At 35.9% G+C, this 17,606-nt stretch overlaps 1 protein-coding gene and 1 long non-coding RNA gene across 2 annotated transcripts; both read right to left on the bottom strand.

The window, feature by feature from the left end:
- Window positions 1–2,444: 2,444 nt before the first annotated feature.
- LOC122301609 lies at window positions 2,445–5,941 on the bottom strand. Its single transcript, XR_006240211.1, has 3 exons — window positions 3,819–5,941; window positions 3,604–3,730; window positions 2,445–2,994 (listed from the first exon to the last, which is right to left on the bottom strand). It is a non-coding gene; the product is annotated as an uncharacterized LOC122301609 (long non-coding RNA).
- A 6,670-nt stretch (window positions 5,942–12,611) lies between these two features.
- Window positions 12,612–16,018, bottom strand: LOC122307932 (disease resistance protein At4g27190-like). Its single transcript, XM_043121067.1, has 2 exons — window positions 13,834–16,018; window positions 12,612–13,532 (listed from the first exon to the last, which is right to left on the bottom strand). The coding sequence occupies exons 1-2, from the start codon at window positions 16,016–16,018 to the stop codon at window positions 12,877–12,879; spliced, it is 2,841 nt and encodes a 946-aa protein (XP_042977001.1). The 3' UTR covers window positions 12,612–12,876.
- Between the last annotated feature and the right edge of the window lie 1,588 nt (window positions 16,019–17,606).

Below are 17,606 nucleotides of genomic sequence, written 5' to 3'. Positions count from 1 at the left end.
AGCACATAGCTTGGCTATGGCGGGAGATAAACTCGACTGCGTAAAACTCAAGAACATAGCTCGACTATTGTGGGAGATGTACCCAACCGCATGGGGTGCAAGCGTGGGGCTCGACATAGTGAGATTAGCAGGAGATGAACTCGAGCGCGTAGCTTGGCTATGGCGAGAGATGAACTCGATCGCATGGGGTGAGAGCGTGGAGTTCAGATGTGGTGGGAGATGTACTCGACCACGTAAGATGCATGCGCAAAGCTTGGATGTGGCGGGAGGTCTACTCAACCGCGTAATGTGCATAGTGGTGGTACGTTTGTATGTATGCTTGTCGTTATTGGAAAGTGTATGTTTGCCCGACGTTTCCGCTTTCAATTTTATTGGTGTTAGAGTTTGTATGAAGTAACCCACGCAAAATGGTTAGACGGCCCATCGATTCCCTGGGTCCACCTTAGGCAATTGCCAAGCCCGTCGGCTCGTTCCCAAAGAATAACCTGCACAAGGCGGTTGTGGAGATCGGAGGCCCGTTAACTCCGAAGGCTCGTTCCCGAAGGTAATCCACTCGTAACAGTTATGGCTTAAGTTTAGGGACTCATATCAAGGCGAAAGTTGACAAGTTTAGGGACTTGTGTCCGACTGGTTGTGTGGGCGAGCTTTAGGGCTCTAGCTCGACCAATGCATCGTGGTGAGTCCAAGGACTCGGCTTGGTGGCAAGAAGGTCGACAAATTTAGAGACTTGTGTCCTACTGGTCGTGTGGGTGAGCCCTGATGCTCTAGCCCAACCAATGTTGTGGCAAGCCAAAGGACCCGACTTTGCTAATGCGAGGGTCGAGAAGTCTAGGGATTTGTGTTCGACCGTTATATCATGGCGAATCAAGGGACTCGACTTTCTAGCATGAGGGTCGACAAGTCTAGAGACTTGTGTTCGACCGTTGTATTGCAGCGAGTCTAGAGACTTGACTTTGTTGATGGAGGCGCTTGTCCGTGCTAAAAAGGGTCAACTCGGTCAACATAAATGACCCAAATCACAAAGTGAGGTGGCAAACCTGAATTGATCTGCTGGAGCGCAACGAAGGTTGGAGATGTGCTGGTGTGGCCTATAGGTTGTCATATTTCAACAATGACAAAGTTTTGATGTGCCCACGTGCGCGTTAGTGCTGAACAATTTGTCATGACGGAGTCATGTTGGGACATCTTGGCAATGCCCAAGCAGGGCCTCGTGGTCGATGTTTCACACTATAGGAAGTAGTTTTATTAGTAGAAACAAATTCACACAAATTTTCAGAGATACAAACTGGAGAGTGTTAGCCGTCATAGTTGATTTCTGCTTGATTGAAAATTGTCTGTAACTAGTTGCAATTTCTCCACCTTCTGACTCTTCTTCCTTCCTCTCTTTTTTTTTTTTTTTTTTTGTTTTTTTGTTTGTTTTTGTTTTAAGGAACCCGTGAGCACCATATATCTCAATACCGGCCTTAACCACGTGAGTGGACAGGCCATTGCATAGGACATGCAAGTCTGATGCAGCGTGTGTTCCAACGGGTCCCATGCAGTCTGGGAATTATGTCCGAGGAACTGTGTCCAAGCAGGAGAGTCTCGTGCAAGTGAGGGACTGTCCGAGCAAGTGAGTGTTGTGCAAGTGAGAGACTGTGTCTGGGCAGGTGATTTTCGTGCATCTCTGGTAGTGTCCCGAGCAAGTGAGGACCCGTTCAGCACCATATAACTTTCTTGCGCTACAAGCCTAGGCCACATGGGTGATTGTACAATGTGTGGCCCGATAAGTCTAGTGCAGTCGAGGAACTGCACCTGAGCAAGTGGGTCTTGGGCATCTTAAGAATTCCCCCGAGCAAGTGAGTCCCATCCATCTCAGGTATTGTCCCAAGCAGGTGAGGACCAGTGCAACCCAAGCACTATCCCGAGCAAGTGAGGACCCATGCATTTGAGGGGCTATCCTGAGCAGGTGGGGTGTGTCTATCCGAGGAGGTGATCAGGAACAGACTATACAAGGAGGTTGATGAAGAAATTCATGGGCTTAACTCATCTCATAAAACCAGTTCAACAAGAGAAGTTTACTCCAACCTTATAAACATGTACAAGACCTTGTCCACAAGCAATGTGAGATTTATTCCTCAACACCCTCCCTCACATGTAGGTAGGAGTTCATTCGGTCCGGTCGGTCCGAAGGGAGTATTATGGACTGGACCGGACCGAAATGGGTAAGGACCAATTCGGTCCGGTCCCATTCAGGATGAGCCGGTCCGGTCGGTCCATCGTTCCAATTCAGGGCTCTCGGTCCGGTCGGTCTACCTCGGTTTGAACTGGGCCTTTGGTCCAACACTTGCATTTTATGTCCAATTTTTTCAGCCCACTATACATTTTTTCAAATTTTAAGTCCAAAAATACTAAAAAAAAAAAAGATCTTGATGGAAAAATAAAAATAATCAAAATTATCAATCTAATTATTTTAGTGCATCACTCCAGAAAACATTAAATATTCCAATTATCAACACTGTTACACAGTTACACTAGCAGAAAATGGCCATGCCCAAAAGGAAAAAAAAAAAGAAAAACACTAACACTCCATGTTAGTGCAGTTGCAGCACTAGAGAATAGGAGAAGTCCCAGTTTCCCTAATTCCATCCATTCCAAACAAGTGATCCTATGATAAAAAGTCTGAACAGAAAAAGATAAAAAAAAAATACAAGTAACAATTACATAATAATACACAGGTGTCACTTTCTTAGGCTCTTACCCTCTCATATTTACTGATTTACATCAATACAAAACACAAATATATATATATATGAACACATCTAGACTAGCAACCAAATGAAGTTCCTTCCTTACTACAGCCTATTGCTACAAATAACAAAAGTTACAAAACACATAATAAACCATAACCACAAAGTTACTGCCTCCAGGCTTCCCATGTTGCTGCTAATTCCCTGCTACTACCACAAAGCTGCTACTTCAATCATCTTGCTGCAGTTTGCACATGCTCATGCACTGATTTTGCATTGAAAAAAGCACAAAATTATTAAATCAGATTCAAAATCAGTAAAGAATAAATTCAATAAACCAAGCAAAAAATAAAGTAATTATGAGAAGTTTCTTTATATACACATAACACATTTAGCCATAAGGCTCTGCACCATAATGTTAAGATATTCCACATGCACTTGATAATGTTGATTATATTAATATAGTCTAAGATAGCTTTAAAAAATCAAAATACCAATAAGTTTTTAGTGTAGTTAATGTGGAAAGCTGCAGTAGGTGTGTAAAAAACTAGACTATTATAATAGAAACAGAAATATTAGCACCATTAATTCACTACAATCTTCTCACCTATTATAACAGAAAAAAATAGAAATAGAGAAACAGAAAAAAGAATATAGAAACAAAAAAAAATATAGAAATAGAAACTATAATAACAGAAATAGAAACTATTATAACAGAAACAGAAACATTAGCACCATTAATTCACTACAATCTTCTCACCTATTATAACAGAAAAAATAGAAACAGAGAAATAGAAAAAAAAAATACAGAAATAGAAACTATTATAACAGAAACAGAAACAGATAAACCATTAATTCACTACAATCTTCTCACCTATTAAATCTGAGTAAAAAAAGATAGAAACAGAAACAATCTTCTCATCTGTTTAGTCTTTAATTAGCATTGAAACTTGGGCCGGTAGGCATTGAATTTGATGCCTCCACAGAATCAGCAAACTCCCCTAAAAATTTAAAACAAGACAAGTTAAATAGCCTTACACAACATATATTATAAAACAAAATAAACAACAAAATAAATGCATTACATACCCATATCCAATTGCTTTTCAAATTCCTCTACTTCATCCATTAAAGTCCTAAGGCTTATTGGAGTAGAACAAGAACGAAGCCAATTTTGTGCACATATGAGACCCTCAACACTCATCGGATTTAAATTACTTTGGAAAGGGTCAAGCACACGACCAGCAGTGCTAAAAGTAGATTCAGAGGCCACAGTAGATACTGGTATTGCAAGTACATCGCGTGCAACTTTTGAAAGTACACGATATCTAACTGAATTCACCTTCCACCAATTTAGAATGTCAAAATTATCATCTTGATCCTCACATCTTTCAGCTAGATATCTATCAACCTCTGACTTACTTTCCAAACTGTCTTCTGATTATAACTGTTGCTTAAATTGTGCCATCAATTGTGCCTTTCTACTCTCATTCTTGTCAACTGAAGGACCTACATCTTCATGTGAGGAACTTGTGCACTGAGGAGAACTACCTTCTTCATTTTCCATGTATGCCTCATAAATGCGAGTAAATGCATTTCTCACCCTCCAACTGAAATCAATTTTTTTTGTAGGATCATGTGCATACATTTGTCCCAAACCAAAATCAAGGTATCGCATCTTGAATCTAGGATCAAGAAGAACCCCAACATACAGCAGCATATTCTGATTTTCCAAATTGTCCCAATACTTTTCAAACTTTTTCAACATATTTGTGGCCATTAATCCCACCACAGGGCTTCGTTCTTCACACTCCATGTTAATAGCATCTTTTATACCAACCAACTCCGAGAAAAAAATATTGCAAGTTACGTATTCACCCCCCGAGAAACGTAACGTTGCATCATGAAATAATTGAAGAAACCTCACAAATACAGAAACCTTCTCCCAATCGGATGCATTGGGAGTCCCTAACTTCCTAGACTTTCTTTTATTCACGACATCTTCATCATCAACATCGTCTTCGTCATCACCTTGAATACTACCAAGGAAACACGGATCTTCTTCCTCCAATCTCTCAAAAGCCTTTCTAAATTTTGCAGCCCTCTCCAACATAAGATAGGTGGAGTTCCACCTAGTTGGTACATCTAAGCAAACTTGGGATTTGGATTAAATATCTTCTAAACCCACACATCTCTTAAATATTGCCCATCTTTGAGGGGAGGATTTAACATATTTCACAACACCCCTCACCTTCACAATAGACTAATCATATTCTTTCAACCCTTCCCGAACAATTAAATTCAAAATATGGGCTGAACATCGCACATGTAAGAAATCATGTTCCAAAATTGTGTCTCTCCTATACTTGGTTTTTTTTTTCAAAAAAGAAACAGGCTCATTATTAGAACTTGCATTATCAAGAGTGATTGCAAGTATCTTTGGTCGCCCCCAATCATGCAAACACATCTCTATACCCCTACCAAGTGTATCACCCTTGTGATTTTCAACCAAATAAAATGATAAAATCCTCTTGTGTAATTTCCAGTTATCATCAATAAAATGTGTTATCAAACACATATAGTTTAGGTTTTGAACGGATGTCCATGTATCCGTGGTCAAGGAAATTCGCTGCCCTCTAAGAGCATTTTTCAACTTTTGTTTTTTCCTCAAAAACAAACTAAAGCAGTCCTTGGCAACCGTCATACGGGATGGAATCCCTACCCACTTAGGGAAAACTACAAGCATGAACTTTCTAAAACCCTCCCTTTCAGCATGCCTAAAGGGCAACTCATCAAGAATAATCATCTCCGCTAAGGCTTGTCGGCAAGCCTCAACAGAAAATGAAATGGGCACAAGTCCCCCACTACTACTTTCTCCCTCCACCTTCCAACCTAGGGTGGTCTGGAAATTATCTGTCTTCTTAAATGGACATTTTTTACATTGGTGCTCAATGTGGTACTTCATGGATTTCATACCATTGGTCTTCGTATCACATGCATACGAAGCACCACAATAATTGCAAGCAGCCCTAGGTTTAGTGGGATCACCTTTTGGTATTTTTGTAAAATGATCCCAAACCATTGACTGCTGTCTACCACGTTGTGACCCACCAACCGAACTATTACTTACATTGGATGGCTGTGGAGGTGGAGGTGGAGGTGAAAATAGAGGAATGTCTTGTGTTGACTCTTGCACATCATTTGTAGACGACTCCGTCTACAAAAATGAAGAGACATAAAATAAATTCACAGGAAAAACAAGAAACAGAATTGTTGTCTCATAATGATAATAGCCATTAGCCAATAGGTAGAGATTAAAAAAAAAATACAGAAAAAGAAACAGAAACAGAGAAACAGAAAAAAAAATACAGAAACAGAAACAGAGAAACAGAAAAAAAAAAACAAAGAAACAGAAACAGAGAAACAGAAAAAAAAAATATACAGAAACAGATAACAGAAACATGGAAACAGAGAAACAGAAACAGAAACAGATAAACAGAAAAAAAAATATACAGAAACAGAAACAGAGAAACAGATAAGCAGAAACAGATAAACAGAAAACAGAAACAGATAAACAGAAACATAGAAACAGAGAAACAGAAACAGATAAACAGATAAACAGAAACAGATAAACAGAAAACAGAAACAGATAAACAGAAACATAGAAACAGAGAAACAGAAACATGGAAACAGAAAAACAGAAACAGAAACAGATAAACAGAAAAAAAAAATATACAGAAGCAGAAACAGAGAAACAGAAACAGATAAACAGAAACAGATAAACAGAGAAACAGAAACAGAAACAGAGAAACAGAAAAAAAAAATACAGAAACAGATAAACAGAAACAGAAACAAAGAAACAGATATTGTATTCTTTAATTTCTTTCTATTGAACATAATTAGCAATTAGGTGAAAAAAAAAATTACTCAATTTAGAAGGAAATAGACTATCATTTCATATCTCTCACAGAAGAAATGATACATGAAGATAGAGGGTCATGTTTGGTATTTCAAAGAATTAACAATCGTAAAGATTCAAATAAACAGTTTCTACTTTATTGCCAATTTTAATTGTTTATTAATTAATAAGTGTTAATATAGAATATTAGAAAGTAGATATTTCTAAATTGTATGTTTCCAAATATATTTGCAATGGCAATGTGAATTGCTTTATGGAGAGTCGAAGCAGGAAAAGAAGACGCAGACATTTTTTTTTGGGGGGGGAGTGGATCAGTTGACTTCCAATTTAGGTTGGCCAGCACCTTTCGGAACATTAATTTTTTGAAAATAATCTATTTACAAGCTATGTTTTGATACACATTAGCTAGTGATATGGAGGATATATTTATATATATATATATATAAAGATATAGCTAGTGATATGGAGGATATATTTATATATATATATATATAAAGATAAGCTACATCCACTAATATATAGAGTTTTGATTTTTTTTTTTATGACTAGATTTTATAATAAGTAGTATATATGTTGATACATCAAACTTGCAAGTAACATAGTTCTAATCTTTTGTGCCTCCTAGCTGTTCGAGATAATGTGAAATTGGCCAATTGCCTTGGAGATCTTATTTCCTATTAGATGAAATATCACATTTGCTCATAAAAATTACAAAGGAAAAAGAAAAGGCTCCGTCAGTGGCACGCACAAAGAAAGAAGAAGAAAGAATACAATCATACATATTGCAAGAATCTAAACACATCTTTATATTTTCTACCTATCCAAACACTATCCATAATAGCCATTACACTTACTGGGCATAAATGCAAGAAATACCAAACAAAATTATACGAGAGAGAGAGAGAGAGAGAGAGAGAGAGAGAGAGAGAGAGAGAGAGAGAGAGAGAGAGAGAGAGTACCGAACGAAAAACGGTGCCAGAGGGGCAACGGGGCAACGCCGGCAAGGGAGGGCCCCGGGGGGGGCGGGGGGGGGGGGGGGGCGACGGCTAGGGTTTGTAAATCGGGACTCGGGAGGGGAGGGGTGAAGAGTGAAAGCTGAAAAGGGAAAGTGACTAAGTGAGTGACCACCGGGGGGGGGGGGGGGGGGTTCTTAAAGCATTGATAAAACGGCACCGTTTGGTTCTTTAATGGACCCAAACGGCACCGTTTTAGGGGCTTTAGAGTGAAAAACAGATAGGCAAAACGGCGCCGTGTGGCCCTTTGGGGGGGGTGTCTTAAATCTGAGTAATAAACGGCGCTGTTTGGTTCTTTAATGGACCCAAACGGCGCCGTTTTAGGGGTTTTACAATGAAAAAAACAATAATAAACAGATAGTATTATACATATATATAATATTAATTATATTATGCTATAATATATTAACTCTTATAATATATTAATATATACTAATACTAATTACTAAGTATTAATAATTATACTATTATAGTGTTATTATATGTTATACATTGATACAAATACATTATATAATTATAATATATATTATAAAATTATATATATATTATAAGTTATACCCTAACTCTTAATAGATTTAGTATAAGTTATAACTATATTAATTATTAGTATAAGTTGTATAACTATAGTCTATAGTCTATATTAAACTATAGACTATATTTATTTTATTTTTATACCATATTAGAGTCTAGATTATTAGTATTAGTAATTTAGTATAAATATTAGTATTAGACTATTAGTATAAAATTATATATATATATTGTAATTTATACCATAACTCTTAAGACTTAATAGTATTAGTAATTAATACATTAAAGAATATAACAATACTTTAATACTAAATATATATAGACTTATTACTTATAGTTATAGACTTATAGTGATTACTTATTATAATTAGTAATTTAGTATAACTATATAATAGTATTAGTAATATAATTAATTAGTATTATACTATTAGTAATATAGTATAGTTATATAATAACTATATAATATAGTAATTAAGTGATTAGTTTATTTAGTTATTATAATTAGTATAGTTATACTAGTTTAACTATAGTAATTACTTAATGGCGAGTTAGTGTCTTAGTGATATAATTAGGTTAGATGATAATTATAGTTATAGTATAGTTATAGGTTAGACTATTAGTAATATAGTATAGTAATAAACTTATATATATTAGACTATTAGTAATATAGTATAGTAATAAACTTATATATATTAGACTATTAGTAATATTATATATAGACTACCCACTTAGTTTTTTGTATAAGTTATAACTATAGTCTATATTAGTATAAGTATAATTTTAAGTTATATAACTATACTCTATATTAGACTATTAGTATTTATTTTATTTTTATACCATATTAAAGTCTAGAGTCTAGACTATTACTCTATTAGTATTAGTAATTTAGCATAAATATTAGTATTAGTATAAAATTCTAAATAATAGTATTAATTAATAATTACTTAATGGCAAGTTAGTGATACAATTAGGTTAGATGATAATTATATAATTAATTATTTACAATTATTATATAATCAATATATATATATATAAAAAAAAAAAGTCATTCAGTCCGGTCCAGGGTGAAAAACCCCTGGACCGTGGACCGGACCGAATGACTTCGGTTCACTCCAATTTGGACCGAGACCAACCGAGACTAGTCCCTGTCCGGTCTGGTCGGTTTTTTCGGTCCAGACTGGCCGACTATCACCCCTACATGTAGGCCAGTATTGTTTTTTTTGTCCTTGTCACAGAGTAAGTAGTGTGGGTCTCCATTAGTCCTAAACCTGGCTCTAATACCATGAAGAAATTCATGGGCTTAACTATGAAAACCAAATCAACAAGAGAGATTTGCTTTAATCTTATAAACATGTCCAAGATCTTGTCTACAAGTAATGTGAGATTTATTCCTCAATAGTTAACATGTGCATGGCTCATACATGGGGACGCAAGGAAGGGCACTGGCCGAGCTCCTTGTTTGCTCACACATGCATGATGTTTTGTGGCCAAGTAGGAAGCGACTAAGCAGCAGGTGGCCGAGATGAGTGGCCGGGACGGTGACTGAGATGGGTGACCAAGTTGTTCACCACATGGAAGAGGAAGGTATGCCCGCCACTGCATGGCCAAGCAATGTGCCCACCACTGGGTGGCCAAGCAAAACACTGTAAGACTTGCCCACCACTGCATGGCTGAGCAACGTGCCGACCACTAGGTGGCTAGGAACACTTCACTTGGTCGAGAAGTAGCTGGCCGAGTGCATGGTTGTGATAGAGATGTCCGCCACTGGGTGGCTAGGCGACACATGTTACTGTTAAGGGGTAACTCGCTGGCGACAAAGATCGCTGACAGTTTAGTCAACGCTGGTGATGACCTCACCAACATGTGGGTGTTGTGGAGGGGGGACAGCCGGGTGCATGGCATCATGCCCCCGTTGCCTCCCTGTGGGTGTCGTGAAGGTGTTGTAATGGTCGAGGTTCAAAATTCTTTGTTTCTGTGCAATGAGGCACTTACAGTGTGGAATAGGAACAAAGGCTCATTGAATGAAGTAACTATCAAAGAAAAATAAGAAGAGCTTAAGAGACTGCAGGGGGTAGAAGGACCATGTAAGGTCCAGGAGATAAAAGAGTTGCAGAAAGTTCTGGGTGATTTATTAGAGGAAGAGCATCTAAAATGGAGGCAGAGAGCTAAAGTTACTTGGTATCAAAATGGAGATAGGAATACTAAATATTTTCATGTCTGTGCAATACAAAAAAGGAAGCAGAATACTATAACCAAGATCATAGATACACAAAATCAGATTTGGGGAGTCAAGCATTAGAGAAGCTTTTTAGAGCCATTATAAGGAAGTATACAGATCTTCGAATCTAGAGAATGAGGCAGTTATGGAATGCTTAGGGGAAATGACACAGAAAGTGATAGAAGAGATGAACACAAACCTGCAACAAAGGTTCACCAGGGAAGAAGTTGAAGAAGCTTTAAAAGGTATGGCTCCTCTAAAGTCACTAGGCCCTGATGGGTTTGGGGCTTGTGTCTATCAAAGTTATTGGGTTTTGGTGGGGGATGAAGTGAGCAAAGTTATTTTAGATTTTCTTAATGAAGACAGTTTTCAGAGATCTTTAAATGCTACATACATAGTACTCATTCCAAAAACTGAACATCCTGAGAGGGTGGGAGATTTTAGGCATACTAGTCTTTACAATGTTTTGTATAAGATAATTGTAAAAACTCTAGCCAATAGGCTACAGTTTATACTTCCTGAGGTGATATCCTACCATTAAAGTGCCTTCATTCCTGGAAGGCTTATTACAGATAATATTATAGCAGCTTATGAAGTTCTACATTCAAGAGATGCAGAGGGCGAAATTCTAGTAACTCTGTGTAGACCACAAGTACATGTTAAGTTGCCAATCATTGCTGAATTATATGCATTATGGAGAGGCCTAGCTCTTTGTATGGAAATAGGACTTAATGAGGTAGTGTTTGAAGGTGATTCTCATGCAGTCGTTTGGGAAGTTAAGTGTGTAGTAGAGAACCATTCTAAGTATGGTCAGATGGTGGAAGATATCAAGGAAGTATTAAGAAGCAAACCATCTTGGCAGATTCAATACACGCCTAGAGAGGGGAACAAGGTAGTCCATCAGTTAGCTAAGTTTGCTTTAAATTGTGAGGATGAGAGAGTATTGATGAAAGAAAGTCCTTATATTCGTAATCTTGTCATGCTTGTAAAGCAAGTATCTGTGTAACTATTTATCATGAATGAATGAAATACAAATGTTTTTTAGTTAAAAAAAAAGTAGTACTGCTATAAGTAAAATAAAAAGAAAAATTTTATGTGCAGTCATTTTTATATACCCTTTTATGCACTCTACTGATGTAATTGATTGTGTATTAAAAAAAATTAATGCAGCCAATTACATCAGTAGAGTGCGCAAGAGTATGCAAAAATGACTATATATAACATTACTCAAATAGAAATAAAAAGATCAAAGTGGCATTACAACATCTATCCTATAGATTTTTTGAACAATATTAAATATATAATAAATATTATAGAATGAAGTAATTTCATGTCTTTTTAACTTTGGCTCTCAAATTATTCAAATTAAAACTTGAAACAATATTGATTCACAATTATCCTAGAAGTTTAACAAATGGCCCTAGCGTCAAAAGAACACTTCTAGGTAGCCAAGCGAGCGTTACGTTGGATGTCAGTTGTTGAGATTCTGAATTGCCACGTGCTATTAGTCACGAGTCTAATTGGTGTAAAATAATGATAAAAACAACTATTTTGTAAAGCTAGTTTACAATTATGAGGATATTTTTTTTTTTTATAAAACATAGTCATAAAAATAATATTATTTTAAAAAAAATAACATTGGGATTAAAAAAAATAGTTGTTAAAAATTTATAAAAGAGTTGTATTGTTTTACTATTTCGAAAAAAGTTATACAACCTCTTACTATTGACGCTTGCACCATATTTTTTTTAATTTTTAATTTTTATTTTATCAAATATTTAATATATGGATAATGAATAAATGAATTCAATTAATTTAAAAAAAATAAACTCATAATTTTTTTAAATATTAAAAAAAAATTAAAAAAAAAAGTGATATATAGAGATGGGAGAGGTTGAGTAGCGTTCCTGTTGTTTTACACTCATGTACGGTCCTATTTCAAGCCCAGCAGAAGTTATCGATGGGCCATGCATGCTTACAAATATAACAAATAAGAAAGTGTCATAAAATATATTTGGCCCTTTAAGAATATTTTTACTTGTTAGTTCTTTTATACAGCATGTAGCTAATTATATCTATAACTAGATATTTTTCTCCAACAAAAAAAAAAAAATGCTATTTAGACATCAATTTTTCTTAAAGATGCTATTTATTCTATAATTAATTTAGTTGCAAATACTATTATTATTTATTTAAGATCTAACTTTAAAAACAAAAGTTATTAATGTACATGTAAGAAAAGCTGATGGTCATTACATCAAATGTCACTCACAAAATTAATACATCAAAATACATAAAATTTATCTTTTATATATATAGACATGCACACGTAATATATATAAACTTCCAGAAAATTATACATAAATATATTGCACACCTCACTCCAACAAAAACACGTAAAATATTATTTAGTTTCGCCTGTGGATGCATACGTCTCCAATTCGTTTCCCCCAACTAGTTTCCATCTTATTATTGCCTCGTGCTCAAAAGACTGCAGTCGATCACCTCAACCTTCACTTTATTACCCGGCCAGGTCTTTTCGTCCCTACAAAGATTCCTTAAGTTGGGAAGCCTGACCAATTCCAATTTCTGTAGTTTTGGGGTAATAGGATCTGGAGCCATATTGATCTGTAATGGAAGATAATTGAAGAGCTCTTCTATATTGTCACAGCCAACTACCAGGATTAACTCTAGGTTTGGCATTGTGCGAATGGAGTTCCCCAGGGAGAGAAGATATTTCATCTTCGGACAGCCAAACATATGTATTGTTTTCAGTTTCTGGAATCTCAGCCCGAAAAGGTTGGCTAGTTCTGAAATGCTTTCAACGCCTGTCATTTTTACTAGAACAAGATCCTCCAAATTGGGTAGTAGCTCATATTGTGATGCAAGTCCTCCAGTCCAAAAACTGTTGTCAGAGTAAAAAATCTCAAGCTTTTTTAAATATGTAAAGCTTCTGCCAACATTGTTAATGACCAAGTCTTTTAGCATCTCATTTAGTCCTTCACTTTTTATGCGTAGATAACTTGCATTGCTGAACAACCACACGATTTGTCCTCCCGAGAGATCAATCCATTCCATAGTCACGCGTTTTTGAAACGCATCCGAGAGTAGACATAGATCTCGCACTTGTAGATATTCAAAGTATCGCTTAGAATAGTCCATATGGAGCATAAATGCGTTACAAAATAGTTTGTAAATATTAATAAAATATTTTAAATAAATATATTTTATTTGATTTTCAACGAGTAAAAAAAAATGTTGAATAAAATTATTACAAAATTATTTTTATTTTAATTTTTTAAAAAAATAGGATTTTTTATGTTTTATTTAAAAAATTTTAAAAAATAAATTAGAATTAAAAAAATTAAAAATTAAAAATTAATTTTATGTGAATGATATTTAAAATTAAAAGATCTTAGAAAATACCTGAAACAAAATAGCTCGATCGTCCGAAGCTAATTTCAAATGCTTTTAATCCATTTAACCAGGAAGTAATTGTATCTTGGGGAGTGTAACACGGGTTCCATTTCAATCTGATGGATAAAACTTGTAACCGCTCCAGGCATTGCAGCTCTTCAAAACAGGCTTCCTCCTCTTGTACCGCTCCTTTCTCTTTCCAAATGTAGCCACTGTTTGACAGGTCCAAAACTTCTAATCTGGACAACTTGGATATGACTCCAGCTTTAACCACTTCCAGTTTGGAAGTCTGGGCTAAGTTTAGATGCCTTAAGTTGCTGAGTTGCTCTAACCCTTTTGGCAATTCTCTGATACCAGTCCTAGAGAGATCAAGCACTTGAAGTCTACTAAACCTTTCCAGTGGGGGCAATCCTTCGAGATCCTCGCAATTACTCAAAAGAAGAGCACGGAGGTCATCCAGTTGAAGAAGAGAATCGGGCAATGACTTGATGCTGGTTTGACTGAAATTCAAGACTCTCAGTGCTTTAAATCGTTCCAAAAATATTTCAGGAATTAATTCAAGGCGAGGATTATTTTGTAGTAAAAGAGTTGATGCCTCTGACCATCGAATCACAGAATCATCAGGTAGTTTTTCTAAATCGTTATCCATAAAAGAAACTCTTTTGAGAGAATTTGATAGCTCAGTAGTTGAAATCTCTTTCAACCCTTCCCCTGTACGAACGAGGGATTTACTTCCATCCTCGCTGCAGGTTGATGCAATCCATATGCTAACATCACGAACAACGTCATGCATCTTCACGGTGCCCTCATCGGAACCATCTTCCAACAAACAGGCGTCCTTCAGATTTTCAATCAAACTAATTCCTCTACTGTAGAAAACCTCATAGTTTTCTCGATCATCTATCAAACCTTCCGCCAGCCAGTACCATACTAGTTTATCTATATTAATTGAGAAGTCCTCTGGAAACAAAGAGCAGTAAAGAAAACAAGTTTTCAAGTCTTTACCTTCTAATGAGTCGTAACTCCACTTCAAAGGCCTATAGAGCTCCTCCTCAACGCCTTCTGCAACAGGCACTGATCTTCGCAACTGATTCAAAGCATGCTTCCACAACTCAGGCTTCGTCTTTCCTCTCATAGCTGCTCCCATGGTGATGATGGCCAAAGGCAATCCCTGACACTTTCTACAAATTGCCTCTGCAAGTGGTTTGATATGTTCTGAACTAACCACATCCCTCGCATATCGACTAAATAGTTGCCAAGCGTCTTCATCCCTCAAAATGCTCATTTTAACTTCAACATCAGTCAGCATTTCCCTACATACATCCAAAGATCTACATGTCAATATGATCTTACTACCGCTATGATCCTCAGGCCGTGGGACACCCAATTTGTCCAAATCAATTTTTTTCCAAACATCATCGAGAATGAGAAGAAAACTCTCCTCCTTTAGTCTTCGATAAAGTTGAATAGCCATTCTATCCGCTTCCGAACTTTGTTCCAGATGAAAACCCAGTCTGGAAGCTATTCCCATCTGGAGCTTTTTTATGTCCAACTTTTTGGACACTGTAACCCATAGTACACAGCTAAAACGCAGATTTGAATTTTTTTGGAGCTTATTGTTCAAATTTCTCACCAGATTAGTTTTGCCGACTCCTCCCATCCCCCATATACCAATTATCCCCTTTTTATCGTCAGACAATAGAGTCATAATTTTGGCTAAATCTTCTGATACTGATGCTGTTTGATCTTGAATTGAAGGTCCAGGAATATGCTCCACTGCTTTGACCTCTGGATAACTATGAGCCACGGAACTAGCAATGGAACTTCCCACTTCTAGAAGCCTTTTTACCTCTTTGAGCTGTTCTGCCACATCCCTGCTTATTCTACACCGCTTAGTACTGCAACTTAAGAAACATCGGGAACTCTTTGCTTCTTGAATCTGATCATTCATCTTACGAAGCAGCTCGTCAACCTCCTTAAGCCATCCAGTGGCTCTATCTTTTATTGCCATTCCTTCCTGCGTAGCTCTTTCGATTTCTTTTGTTGTCTCATCTCTAAGAGCCATAAGGGATTTCTTCTCCATTTCCAAAACATGAAGCTGTTGTGGGCTTTTGGCAATGTTCTTGATAGTAGAACAGAGAGCCTCACCAGTTTTTACGACTGCTACACTGACAATCGAAGCCACGACTTCCATGCTGGGAACGGGAGGCAAAACGGGAGGCACGGTCAAAGTTAAATGAGCTAGCTTGCTAGGGAGAGAGATGGAAACAGTGTTCTGAAAGCTATTCTTGATTCACACCAGAGTCAGGTTGATCGGAGCAGCGTGGTAGCGAATAGTAGTGTGATGAATGCTACACAACCTACCAACACTCTACATTCTATTTTTTTTTTAATTTTTTAATTTTTTTTAATTTATTTTTTTAAATTAATTTAATTCTTTTATTTATTATTTATATATTAAATATTTGATAAAAGATTATATAATAAAAATTAAAAAAAATGTAGAGTATAAAGTATTGAGAGGTTGTGAAGAATTTTCCTTATTATTTTCAAGATGTGTATATGAAACAAACGTCAGGGCTTTCACTTTGGGACGAGAAAACTTGCCTTGCTAGATGGGTCATCCTATTACTTTCCACAAACTCGTTCTTTAAAGAATGAATGAATAGGCCAAACATGAGTGATAAAAGCAACTAAATTGTCTGTGTTGCTAGCAATAAATATTGCGTCTTTTTCCGCACTTTTTGTTCGGGATCATAGTGATAGGGTTGCAACGATTGAGTCAAGGTAAATTGTAAAGAGGGACTCTACAGCCGCACATGGGATTCGGACTGTGTAAAATTATTATTATTTTTTTTATGTATTTTTTTAATACTTTTTAATATGTTTTCATAATATTATTATAAAAAATATTATCTTAATCGCCTAGTAAAAAATAAAATAAAATACCACTCTCGGATCCTCAGTCGGAATCCTCGTATGTGGCTTTAGCATTTTTGAAATTGTAATTATTAGTGTAGTCTGTGCACTAATTTCCCTGCGGATTTCATCAAGTTTAATAGAATTTTATCATGATGTCACAATTTTGTCTGCGTGTATATCATGTATTTTTTATCAATTTTGAAAAAACTCACAGCCAAAGAACTGCTGATCAAGAACACTCGGTTTTCGCAGCTTCTGATTAAAAATGACAATTATTGCTTTCAATTTTTCTAGTTGAGAAACTAGTACGGGGATGACCCCATCTCAGAATGTCGCTTTGGAAGAGACTCAAAATCCAAAGAGCTGCAGAAGAAAAGTAAAAACGCGTTTTAAAAGTTATATATTTATTTATTTATTTATTTTGTCCTTTTACGCAGTGGAATCCAATCAAACGCGTTTTAATTTTTCCTCTACGAAGAATCCAATCAAATTATCAAACCCGTCTTTTTTATTTAAAGAATCCAATTTTAGAGTAGTACTGCTACCCCACCGAGGGTCTAGCACGAGACGGTCCCGATAAGGATAAACAAATTGATTTTTTATTTTTTATTATTTTTTATAACTTTATAAAATTATTAAAAATACTTTCTTAAGTAAAAAAAAAATATTTATCGAGATCCAATCGGGAGCTGTGAGAGTAGCATTTTTTTCGATTTAATTATTAAGTGTTGAAGAATAGTTATATACGAAAAAATTTTAAATTAATATAGTTAAGTTTTTAAATTAACAATATGTAGAAATTGTAAAACAATAAAATTTTTAAAATAAATATACGAAAAGGAAAATTGGATTACAAAATA

This window comes from Carya illinoinensis, chromosome 1, assembly GCF_018687715.1.
Source record: "Carya illinoinensis cultivar Pawnee chromosome 1, C.illinoinensisPawnee_v1, whole genome shotgun sequence".
Classification (NCBI taxonomy): Eukaryota; Viridiplantae; Streptophyta; class Magnoliopsida; order Fagales; family Juglandaceae; genus Carya; species Carya illinoinensis.
The sequence above is the reverse complement of the archived record's forward strand: the minus strand, read 5'-3'. Positions and strand labels throughout refer to the sequence as shown.

What these genes read in the sequence shown, in the direction of transcription:
- LOC122307932 (XM_043121067.1), bottom strand. Translation starts at nt 16,018, where the DNA reads ATGGAAGTCGTGGCTTCGATTGTCAGTGTAGCAGTCGTAAAAACTGGT. An exon ending in ATCGAGCTATTTTGTTTCAG is followed by an intron (nt 13,533 to 13,833) that starts GTATTTTCTAAG and finishes AATATCTACAAG; the next exon opens with TGCGAGATCTATGTCTACTC.